Source organism: Salvelinus alpinus, chromosome 2 (genome assembly GCF_045679555.1).
Source record: "Salvelinus alpinus chromosome 2, SLU_Salpinus.1, whole genome shotgun sequence".
Lineage (NCBI taxonomy): Eukaryota > Metazoa > Chordata > Actinopteri > Salmoniformes > Salmonidae > Salvelinus > Salvelinus alpinus.
The window spans coordinates 3,170,283-3,182,697 of NC_092087.1; the positions used below are offsets into that span (position 1 = coordinate 3,170,283).

The 12,415-nt window shown below is 42.6% G+C and overlaps 1 protein-coding gene across 1 annotated transcript in view; it reads left to right on the forward strand.

Moving 5' to 3' along the window:
- LOC139552875 (arf-GAP with coiled-coil, ANK repeat and PH domain-containing protein 3-like) overlaps positions 1-12,415 on the forward strand; it is a 75,196-nt gene that overhangs the window by 25,267 nt on the left and 37,514 nt on the right. The window contains exons 2-3 of the mRNA XM_071364996.1: positions 1,508-1,565; positions 4,778-4,897. Of these exons, the coding sequence (XP_071221097.1) occupies positions 1,508-1,565; positions 4,778-4,897 (178 nt within the window). The remainder of the gene's footprint in view (positions 1-1,507; positions 1,566-4,777; positions 4,898-12,415) is intronic.

Genomic DNA, 12,415 nt, shown 5'->3' on the forward strand with positions numbered 1-12,415 from the left:
TGTCCTGGGGCTCTGTGGGGTGTGTTTGTGTTTGTGAACAGAGCCCTAGGACCAGCTTGCTTAGGGGACTCTTCTCCAGGTTCATCTCTCTGTAGGTGATGGCTTTGTTATGGAAGGTTTGGGAATTGCTTCCCCAAACCTTCCATAACAAAGCTATCTATCTATCTATCTATCTATCTATCTATCTATCTATCTATTCAATTCAATTCAAGGGGCTTTATTGGCATGGGAAACATGTGTTAACATTGCCAAAGCAAGTGAGGTAGATATTATACAAAAGTGAAATAAACAATACAAATTAACAGTAAACATTACACATACAGAAGTTTCAAAACAATAAAGACATTACAAATGTTATATTATATATATACAGTGTTGTAACAATGTACAAATGGTTAAAGCACACAAGTTAAAATAAATAAGCATAAATATGGGTTGTATTTACAATGTATCTATCTATCTATCTATTCAATTCAATTCAAGGGGCTTTATTGGCATGGGAAACATGTGTTAACATTGCCAAAGCAAGTGAGGTATATATTATACAAAAGTGAAATAAACAATACAAATTAACAGTAAACATTACACATACAGAAGTTTCAAAACAATAAAGACATTACAAATGTTATATTATATATATACAGTGTTGTAACAATGTACAAATGGTTAAAGCACACAAGTTAAAATAAATAAGCATAAATATGGGTTGTATTTACAATGGTGTTTGTTCTTCACTGGTTTCTCTCTCTCTCTCTCTCTCTCTCTCTCTCTCTCTCTCTCTCTCTCTCTCTCTCTCTCTCTCTCTCTCCTCTCTCTCTCTCTCTCTCTCTCTCTCTCCTCTCTCTCTCTCTCTCTCTCTCTCTCAATTCAAGGGGCTTTATTGGCATGGGAAACATGTGTTAACATTGCCAAAGCAAGTGAGGTAGATATTATACAAAAGTGAAATAAACAATACTCTCTCTCTCTCTCTCTGTGTCTCTCTCTCTCTCTCTCTCTCTCTCTACATAGTAGATATATGGAATCATGTAGTAACCAAGAAAGTGTTAAACAAATCAAAAAATATTTTATATTGAGATTCTTCAAAGTAGCCACCCTTTGCCTTGATGACAGCTTTGCACACTCTTGGCGTTTTGGTAATCCGTCTGGCCCTGCGGCCTTGTGAATGTTGACCTGTTCAAAGGTCTTACTCACATTGGCTACGGCGAGTTTGATCACACAGTCGTCCGGAACAGCTGGTGCTCTCATGCATGATTCAGTGTCAGTCAGTGTTGCCTCGAAGCACACATATAAGTAATTTAGCTCATCTGGTAGGCTTGTGTCACTGGGCAGCTCGCGGCTGGGCTTCCCTTTGTAGTCCGTAATAGTTTGCAAGCCCTGCCACAGCTGACGAGCGTCGGAGCCGGTGTAGTCTCTCTGTCTCTCTCCTCCTCCTCTGCCTCTCTCACTTTCCTCCACCTAGATCTGTATACCATAGACACTTACCCACCTGTCTGTCTTGTTTCTGCAGGGCAGGTATTGATGAGGTGGAGACAGATGTGGTGGAGATCGAAGCTAAACTAGATAAGGTACGTAAACACTGGAATAACATCTCTGTCCCTGTCCCTGTCTCTCTCTCTGTCTCTGTCTCTGTCCCTGTCCCTGTCCCTGTCCCTGTCTCTATGTCTCTGTTCCTGTTCCTGTCTCTCTCTCTGTCTCTGTCCCTGTTCCTGTCCCTGTCCCTGTCCCTGTCTCTATGTCTCTGTTCCTGTTCCTGTTCCTGTATCTCTCTCTGTCTCTGTCCCTGTCTCTCTTTCTCTCTGTCTCTGTCTCTCTGTCTCAGCCCACCATTTTGTCTTGAATCTATTTACCCTTTAGCCTCCGTTCCTGCACTATTTCAGCTCTGAGGGTTCCCTGACCTCAAAGCCCCTGACCCCATCCCTCTCTCTGAGGTCAAACAGAAAGGTCACCGTCCGTATGCATTTGGCTCTGTTTAACTGGGGTTCCTGCTTCTCACACCAGTGTTTATAGGAGGTTCTAGACGTGACTGTGAGTTGACAGTGTTTATAGGAGGTTCTAGACGTGACTGTGAGTTGACAGTGTTTATAGGAGGTTCTAGACGTGACTGTGAGTTGACAGTGTTTATAGGAGGTTCTAGACGTGACTGTGAGTTGACAGTGTTTATAGGAGGTGCTAGACGTGACTGTGAGTTGACAGTGTTTATAGGAGGTTCTATACGTGACTGTGAGTTGACAGTGTTTATAGGAGGTTCTAGACGTGACTGTGAGTTGACAGTGTTTATAGGAGGTTCTAGACGTGACTGTGAGTTGACAGTGTTTATAGGAGGTGCTAGACGTGACTGTGAGTTGACAGTGTTTATAGGAGGTGCTAGACGTGACTGTGAGTTGACAGTGTTTATAGGAGGTGCTAGACGTGACTGTGAGTTGACAGTGTTTATAGGAGGTGCTAGACGTGACTGTGAGTTGACAGTGTTTATAGGAGGTGCTAGACGTGACTGTGAGTTGACAGTGTTTATAGGAGGTTCTAGACGTGACTGTGAGTTGACAGTGTTTATAGGAGGTTCTAGACGTGACTGTGAGTTGATCGTGTTTATAGGAGGTTCTAATTAGTTAAATAATGGTTTACCACACAAAGGACATCCAGCTAACTTGACAACTGTGGAACATTTTCGAGTCCATGCCCCGAGGAATTGAGGCTGTTCCGAGCAACTCAATATTAAGAAGTTGTCCTCAATGTTTTATACACTCAGTCCTTCAACATCTGGCCAGTGATGTCATAGGGCTGCTCTGCCTTCCACCAATAAACTGCCATGACATGTTTACAAAGGACATAATTGGACCAAGGGTGATAATTGACGAGTTATAACACAGTCCCACAGCTGCACCAGGGGGTGAACATTGACGAGTTATAACACAGTCTCACAGCTGCACCAGGGGGTGATAATTGACGAGTTATAACACAGTCTCACAGCTGCACCAGGGGGTGAACATTGACGAGCTATAACACAGTCTCACAGCTGCACCAGGGGGGGTGATAATTGACGAGTTATAACACAGTCTCACAGCTGTACCAGGGGGTGATAATTGACGAGTTATAACACAGTCTCACAGCTGCACCAGGGGGTGATAATTGACGAGTTATAACACAGTCTCACAGCTGCACCAGGGGGTGAACATTGACGAGCTATAATACAGTCTCACAGCTGCACCAGGGGGTGAACATTGACGAGCTATAACACAGTCTCACAGCTGCACCAGGGGGGGTGATAATTGACGAGTTATAACACAGTCTCACAGCTGTACCAGGGGGTGATAATTGACGAGTTATAACACAGTCTCACAGCTGCACCAGGGGGGTGATAATTGACGAGCTATAACACAGTCTCACAGCTGCACCAGGGGGTGAACATTGACGAGTTATAACACAGTCTCACAGCTGCACCAGGGGCGTGATAATTTACGAGTTATAACACAGTCTCACAGCTGCACCAGGGGGGGGTGATAATTGACGAGCTATAATACAGTCTCACAGCTGCACCAGGGGGGGTGATAATTGACGAGCTATAATACAGTCTCACAGCTGCACCAGGGGGGTGATAATTGACGAGTTATAACACAGTCTCACAGCTGCACCAGGGGGGTGATAATTGACGAGATATAACACAGTCTCACAGCTGCACCAGAGGGGTGATAATTGACAAGTTATAACACAGTCTCACAGCTGCACCAGGGGGTGATAATTGACGAGCTATAACACAGTCCCACAGCTGCACCAGCGGGTGATAATTGACGAGCTACTTAAGTACAAACTACTTTAAAAGTACTACTTAAGTCATTTTTTTGTGCATCTGTACTTTATTTTTTATATTTGTTGTAACTTTTACTTCACTACATTCCTAAGGAAAAGAATGTACTTTTTACTCCATATATTTTTCCTGACACCCAAAAGTACTCGTTACATTTTGAATGCTTAGCAGGACAGGAAAATGGTCTAATTCACGCATTTATCAAGAGAACGTCCCTGGTCATCTACTGCCTCTCATCTGGCAGACTCACTATACACAGATTCTTCGTTTGTAAATTATGTTGGAGTGTTGGAGGGTTGGAGGGTTGGAGGGTTGGAGTGTTGGAGTGTTGGAGTGTTGGAGGGTTGGAGGGTTGGAGTGTTGGAGTGTTGGAGTGTTGGAGTGTTGGAGTGTTGGAGGGTTGGAGTGTGCCCCTGGCTAGCTGTAAAAAAACATATATATATTAAAAAAATGGTGCCTTCTGGTTTGCTTAATTTAAGGTATTTGAAATTATATATACTTTTACTTTTGATACTGAAGTATATTTTTGCAATTACATTTACTTTTGATACTTAAGTATATTTAAAAACCAAATACTTTTAGAAGTTTACTCAAGTAGTATTTTACTGGGTGACTTTCACTTCGACTTGAGTCATTTTCTATTAAGGTATCTTTACTTTTACTCAAGTATGACTGTTGGGTACTTTTTCCACCTCTGGTTACATGAAGCCCCCACCAATCTCACTCTTCTCCTGTCTCTCTCTTGTTGTCTCTCTGTCTGTCTGTCTCACTCTCTTCGTCTCTCTCTCTCCTGTACCTAGTGAAGTCATGTAGTGGTATGATCGAGGCTGGCAGGACATATGTCAGAGCCAACAAGCTGTTTGTCTAACTGTAACCTAATCTCTGTCTCTCTGTCTCTCTGTCTGTCTCTCTCTGTCTATCTGTCTGTCTGTCTCACTCTCTTTGTCTCTCTCTGTCTCTCTCTCTCTCTTGTAGCTAGTGAAGTTATGTAGTGGGATGATCGAGGCTGGCAGGGCGTATGTCAGTGCCAACAAGCTGTTTGTGAACGGCATCAAAGACCTGTCTCAGCAGTGCAAGAAGGAGGAGATGATCTCTGTAAGTACTCTGCTATTACATCTTAGCCAGTTATTATCTTTGTTTTTAAATCAGTGAGGTTTTTTACACAAGATGTCAAGATTATTCAGTGAGACAATTGAGCCCATACTGTGTTTTCTTTTTGCATTTATACTCTTTGTTCTTAATATAATATTCAGTAGTAATTCCTGGACGAAGAACAATCACTCTTATCTATGAGAGAAGCAGTACGCTCACTCAACTCAAATCTTCACGGAAAGTCTCCCAAATTGACATCGATCGATGACTTTCGTGATAAATCTGTGTTAGTCCATTGTCTTCCGTCAGAAAGGGGCGATGATTCCACCTGAACTGAATATGTACATCCTAGTAAAGAAAGCAACAGAAACACCGCAACCCCTTGAGGAGGAGGGGAGAGTAGAGGACGTCTGAATTAGAGACCGTACGTCATATTACTCTCGTCTTAGCGACACTCCTTTTAACCTTTCCCTTCTTCAACAATAATACAGAGAGGGTGTAAATGTACCAGAACGGTAGACAGGCTCAGGGTTAGGGCAGGCAGGGGTCAGTAACAGTTAAACGGTATTGTCCAGATCTAGATTCTCTCAAACAGGGGCGGCAGGGTAGCCTAGTGGTGAGAGCGTTGGGACAGTAACCGAAAGGTTGCTAGATCGAATCCCCGAGCTGACAAGGTAAAAATCTGTCGTTCTGCCCCTGAACAAGGCAGTTAACCCACTGTTCCTAGGCTGTCATTGTAAATAATAATTTGTTCTTAACTGACTTGCCTAGTTAAATAAAGAATACATTTAAAAAAATATTAATTACGAAAGAGTTGACTACAGACAGAAGGTTGTCTAGTCTGTATGTGTCCAGCCAGTTCACCCGTGATATAAGTCATTATTTAACGTCCATCCATGTCTGAGGACGTCAGGAGATGACGTGGAAACCGGCCTCTAGGTTTTGGTTAGGGCGTTGTGGACGGGGATGGAAGATTCCAATGTTTGCAAGTTCGAATCCAGTTCTTTTTGCGATTTTTTGTTTTGTTTTAAGCCTATCCCAGCCCATACCTTAAACATTCTCAGTTCATATCTCTTAAACATTCTGAGTTAATTCCTAAACGTAACCTTAAACACTTCCAAATGTGACATTTTCAACAACTTCTAAATGTGACATTTGAGAAACGATGGATGAACGTCTGATTCTGACATGAGACTGTGAGTATCACGTTTCAGGTATGACCCAGATGCAGACAGTGAAAGTTTATTTCTACCACAGGGGCAGGCAGGGGTCAATAATCCAGAGAGGGTGTAAATGTACCAGAACGGTAGACAGGCTCAGGGTTAGGGCAGGCAGGGGCCTAGTTCACTACAGACAGAAGGTTGTCTAGTCTAGTCTAGTTGACTACAGACAGAAGGTTGTCTAGTCTAGTTCACTACAGACAGAAGGTTGTCTAGTCTAGTCTAGTTCACTACAGACAGACGGTTGTCTAGTCTAGTTGACTACAGACAGAAGGTTGTCTAGTCTAGTTGACTACAGACAGACGGTTGTCTAGTCTAGTTCACTACAGACAGACGGTTGTCTAGTCTAGTTCACTACAGACAGAAGGTTGTCTAGTCTAGTCTAGTTCACTACAGACAGAAGGTTGTCTAGTCTAGTCTAGTTCACTACAGACAGAAGGTTGTCTAGTCTAGTCTAGTTCACTACAGACAGACGGTTGTCTAGTCTAGTTCACTACAGACAGAAGGTTGTCTAGTCTAGTTCACTACAGACAGAAGGTAGTCTAGTCTAGTTCACTACAGACAGAAGGTTGTCTAGTCTAGTCTAGTTCACTACAGACAGAAGGTTGTCTAGTCTAGTTCACTACAGACAGAAGGTTGTCTAGTCTAGTTCACTACAGACAGAAGGTTGTCTAGTCTAGTTCACTACAGACAGAAGGTTGTCTAGTCTAGTTGACTACAGACAGAAGGTAGTCTAGTCTAGTTCACTACAGACAGACGGTTGTCTAGTCTAGTTCATTACAGACAGAAGGTAGTCTAGTCTAGTTGACTACAGACAGAAGGTTGTCTAGTCTAGTTCACTACAGACAGACGGTAGTCTAGTCTAGTTCACTACAGACAGAAGGTTGTCTAGTCTAGTTCACTACAGACAGAAGGTTGTCTAGTCTAGTTGACTACAGACAGAAGGTAGTCTAGTCTAGTTCACTACAGACAGAAGGTAGTCTAGTCTAGTTCACTACAGACAGAAGGTTGTCTAGTCTAGTCTAGTTGACTACAGACAGAAGGTTGTCTAGTCTAGTTCACTACAGACAGAAGGTTGTCTAGTCTAGTTGACCACAGACAGACGGTTGTCTAGTCTAGTTCACTACAGACAGAAGGTAGTCTAGTCTAGTTCACTACAGACAGAAGGTTGTCTAGTCTAGTTCACTACAGACAGAAGGTTGTCTAGTCTAGTTGACTACAGACAGAAGGTTGTCTAGTCTAGTTCACTACAGACAGAAGGTAGTCTAGTCTAGTTCACTACAGACAGAAGGTAGTCTAGTCTAGTTCACTACAGACAGAAGGTTGTCTAGTCTAGTTCACTACAGACAGAAGGTTGTCTAGTCTAGTCTAGTTCACTACAGACAGAAGGTAGTCTAGTCTAGTTGACTACAGACAGAAGGTTGTCTAGTCTAGTTCACTACAGACAGAAGGTTGTCTAGTCTAGTTCACTACAGACAGAAGGTTGTCTAGTCTAGTTCACTACAGACAGAAGGTTGTCTAGTCTAGTCTAGTTCACTACAGACAGAAGGTTGTCTAGTCTAGTCTAGTTCACTACAGACAGAAGGTTGTCTAGTCTAGTTGACTACAGACAGAAGGTTGTCTAGTCTAGTTCACTACAGACAGAAGGTAGTCTAGTCTAGTTCACTACAGACAGAAGGTTGTCTAGTCTAGTTCACTACAGACAGAAGGTAGTCTAGTCTAGTCTAGTTCACTACAGACAGAAGGTAGTCTAGTCTAGTTCACTACAGACAGAAGGTTGTCTAGTCTAGTTCACTACAGACAGAAGGTTGTCTAGTCTAGTTCACTACAGACAGAAGGTAGTCTAGTCTAGTTGACTACAGACAGAAGGTAGTCTAGTCTAGTTGACTACAGACAGACGGTTGTCTAGTCTAGTCTAGTTCACTACAGACAGAAGGTTGTCTAGTCTAGTTCACTACAGACAGAAGGTTGTCTAGTCTAGTTCACTACAGACAGAAGGTTGTCTAGTCTAGTTCACTACAGACAGAAGGTTGTCTAGTCTAGTTCACTACAGACAGAAGGTTGTCTAGTCTAGTTCACTACAGACAGAAGGTAGTCTAGTCTAGTTCACTACAGACAGAAGGTTGTCTAGTCTAGTTGACTACAGACAGAAGGTTGTCTAGTCTAGTCTAGTTCACTACAGACAGAAGGTTGTCTAGTCTAGTTAACTACAGACAGAAGGTTGTCTAGTCTAGTTCACTACAGACAGAAGGTTGTCTAGTCTAGTTGACTACAGACAGAAGGTAGTCTAGTCTAGTTGACTACAGACAGAAGGTTGTCTAGTCTAGTTCACTACAGACAGAAGGTTGTCTAGTCTAGTTCACTACAGACAGAAGGTTGTCTAGTCTAGTTGACTACAGACAGACGGTTGTCTAGTCTAGTTGACTACAGACAGACGGTTGTCTAGTCTAGTTCACTACAGACAGAAGGTTGTCTAGTCTAGTTCACTACAGACAGACGGTTGTCTAGTCTAGTTGACTACAGACAGAAGGTTGTCTAGTCTAGTTGACTACAGACAGACGGTTGTCTAGTCTAGTTGACTACAGACAGACGGTTGTCTAGTCTAGTTGACTACAGACAGAAGGTTGTCTAGTCTAGTTGACTACAGACAGAAGGTAGTCTAGTCTAGTTCACTACAGACAGACGGTTGTCTAGTCTAGTTCACTACAGACAGAAGGTTGTCTAGTCTAGTTCACTACAGACAGAAGGTTGTCTAGTCTAGTTAACTACAGACAGAAGGTAGTCTAGTCTAGTTCACTACAGACAGAAGGTTGTCTAGTCTAGTTCACTACAGACAGAAGGTAGTCTAGTCTAGTTCACTACAGACAGAAGGTTGTCTAGTCTAGTTAACTACAGACAGAAGGTTGTCTAGTCTAGTTCACTACAGACAGAAGGTTGTCTAGTCTAGTCTAGTTCACTACAGACAGAAGGTTGTCTAGTCTAGTTCACTACAGACAGACGGTTGTCTAGTCTAGTTCACTACAGACAGAAGGTTGTCTAGTCTAGTTCACTACAGACAGAAGGTTGTCTAGTCTAGTTGACTACAGACAGAAGGTTGTCTAGTCTAGTTCACTACAGACAGAAGGTAGTCTAGTCTAGTTCACTACAGACAGAAGGTAGTCTAGTCTAGTTCACTACAGACAGAAGGTTGTCTAGTCTAGTTCACTACAGACAGAAGGTTGTCTAGTCTAGTCTAGTTCACTACAGACAGAAGGTAGTCTAGTCTAGTTGACTACAGACAGAAGGTTGTCTAGTCTAGTTCACTACAGACAGAAGGTTGTCTAGTCTAGTTCACTACAGACAGAAGGTTGTCTAGTCTAGTTCACTACAGACAGAAGGTTGTCTAGTCTAGTCTAGTTCACTACAGACAGAAGGTTGTCTAGTCTAGTCTAGTTCACTACAGACAGAAGGTTGTCTAGTCTAGTTGACTACAGACAGAAGGTTGTCTAGTCTAGTTCACTACAGACAGAAGGTAGTCTAGTCTAGTTCACTACAGACAGAAGGTTGTCTAGTCTAGTTCACTACAGACAGAAGGTAGTCTAGTCTAGTCTAGTTCACTACAGACAGAAGGTAGTCTAGTCTAGTTCACTACAGACAGAAGGTTGTCTAGTCTAGTTCACTACAGACAGAAGGTTGTCTAGTCTAGTTCACTACAGACAGAAGGTAGTCTAGTCTAGTTGACTACAGACAGAAGGTAGTCTAGTCTAGTTGACTACAGACAGACGGTTGTCTAGTCTAGTCTAGTTCACTACAGACAGAAGGTTGTCTAGTCTAGTTCACTACAGACAGAAGGTTGTCTAGTCTAGTTCACTACAGACAGAAGGTTGTCTAGTCTAGTTCACTACAGACAGAAGGTTGTCTAGTCTAGTTCACTACAGACAGAAGGTTGTCTAGTCTAGTTCACTACAGACAGAAGGTAGTCTAGTCTAGTTCACTACAGACAGAAGGTTGTCTAGTCTAGTTGACTACAGACAGAAGGTTGTCTAGTCTAGTCTAGTTCACTACAGACAGAAGGTTGTCTAGTCTAGTTAACTACAGACAGAAGGTTGTCTAGTCTAGTTCACTACAGACAGAAGGTTGTCTAGTCTAGTTGACTACAGACAGAAGGTAGTCTAGTCTAGTTGACTACAGACAGAAGGTTGTCTAGTCTAGTTCACTACAGACAGAAGGTTGTCTAGTCTAGTTCACTACAGACAGAAGGTTGTCTAGTCTAGTTGACTACAGACAGACGGTTGTCTAGTCTAGTTGACTACAGACAGACGGTTGTCTAGTCTAGTTCACTACAGACAGAAGGTTGTCTAGTCTAGTTCACTACAGACAGACGGTTGTCTAGTCTAGTTGACTACAGACAGAAGGTTGTCTAGTCTAGTTGACTACAGACAGACGGTTGTCTAGTCTAGTTGACTACAGACAGACGGTTGTCTAGTCTAGTTGACTACAGACAGAAGGTTGTCTAGTCTAGTTGACTACAGACAGAAGGTAGTCTAGTCTAGTTCACTACAGACAGACGGTTGTCTAGTCTAGTTCACTACAGACAGAAGGTTGTCTAGTCTAGTTCACTACAGACAGAAGGTTGTCTAGTCTAGTTAACTACAGACAGAAGGTAGTCTAGTCTAGTTCACTACAGACAGAAGGTTGTCTAGTCTAGTTCACTACAGACAGAAGGTAGTCTAGTCTAGTTCACTACAGACAGAAGGTTGTCTAGTCTAGTTAACTACAGACAGAAGGTTGTCTAGTCTAGTTCACTACAGACAGAAGGTTGTCTAGTCTAGTCTAGTTCACTACAGACAGAAGGTTGTCTAGTCTAGTTCACTACAGACAGACGGTTGTCTAGTCTAGTTCACTACAGACAGAAGGTTGTCTAGTCTAGTTCACTACAGACAGAAGGTTGTCTAGTCTAGTTGACTACAGACAGAAGGTAGTCTAGTCTAGTCTAGTTCACTACAGACAGAAGGTAGTCTAGTCTAGTTCACTACAGACAGAAGGTTGTCTAGTCTAGTTCACTACAGACAGAAGGTTGTCTAGTCTAGTTGACTACAGACAGAAGGTAGTCTAGTCTAGTCTAGTTCACTACAGACAGAAGGTTGTCTAGTCTAGTTCACTACAGACAGAAGGTTGTCTAGTCTAGTCTAGTTCACTACAGACAGAAGGTTGTCTAGTCTAGTTAACTACAGACAGAAGGTTGTCTAGTCTAGTTCACTACAGACAGAAGGTTGTCTAGTCTAGTTGACTACAGACAGAAGGTAGTCTAGTCTAGTTGACTACAGACAGAAGGTTGTCTAGTCTAGTTCACTACAGACAGAAGGTTGTCTAGTCTAGTTCACTACAGACAGAAGGTTGTCTAGTCTAGTTGACTACAGACAGACGGTTGTCTAGTCTAGTTGACTACAGACAGACGGTTGTCTAGTCTAGTTCACTACAGACAGAAGGTTGTCTAGTCTAGTTCACTACAGACAGACGGTTGTCTAGTCTAGTTGACTACAGACAGAAGGTTGTCTAGTCTAGTTGACTACAGACAGACGGTTGTCTAGTCTAGTTGACTACAGACAGACGGTTGTCTAGTCTAGTTGACTACAGACAGAAGGTTGTCTAGTCTAGTTGACTACAGACAGAAGGTAGTCTAGTCTAGTTCACTACAGACAGACGGTTGTCTAGTCTAGTTCACTACAGACAGAAGGTTGTCTAGTCTAGTTCACTACAGACAGAAGGTTGTCTAGTCTAGTTAACTACAGACAGAAGGTAGTCTAGTCTAGTTCACTACAGACAGAAGGTTGTCTAGTCTAGTTCACTACAGACAGAAGGTAGTCTAGTCTAGTTCACTACAGACAGAAGGTTGTCTAGTCTAGTTAACTACAGACAGAAGGTTGTCTAGTCTAGTTCACTACAGACAGAAGGTTGTCTAGTCTAGTCTAGTTCACTACAGACAGAAGGTTGTCTAGTCTAGTTCACTACAGACAGACGGTTGTCTAGTCTAGTTCACTACAGACAGAAGGTTGTCTAGTCTAGTTCACTACAGACAGAAGGTTGTCTAGTCTAGTTGACTACAGACAGAAGGTAGTCTAGTCTAGTCTAGTTCACTACAGACAGAAGGTAGTCTAGTCTAGTTCACTACAGACAGAAGGTTGTCTAGTCTAGTTCACTACAGACAGAAGGTTGTCTAGTCTAGTTGACTACAGACAGAAGGTAGTCTAGTCTAGTCTAGTTCACTACAGACAGAAGGTTGTCTAGTCTAGTTCACTACAGACAGAAGGTTGTCTAGTCT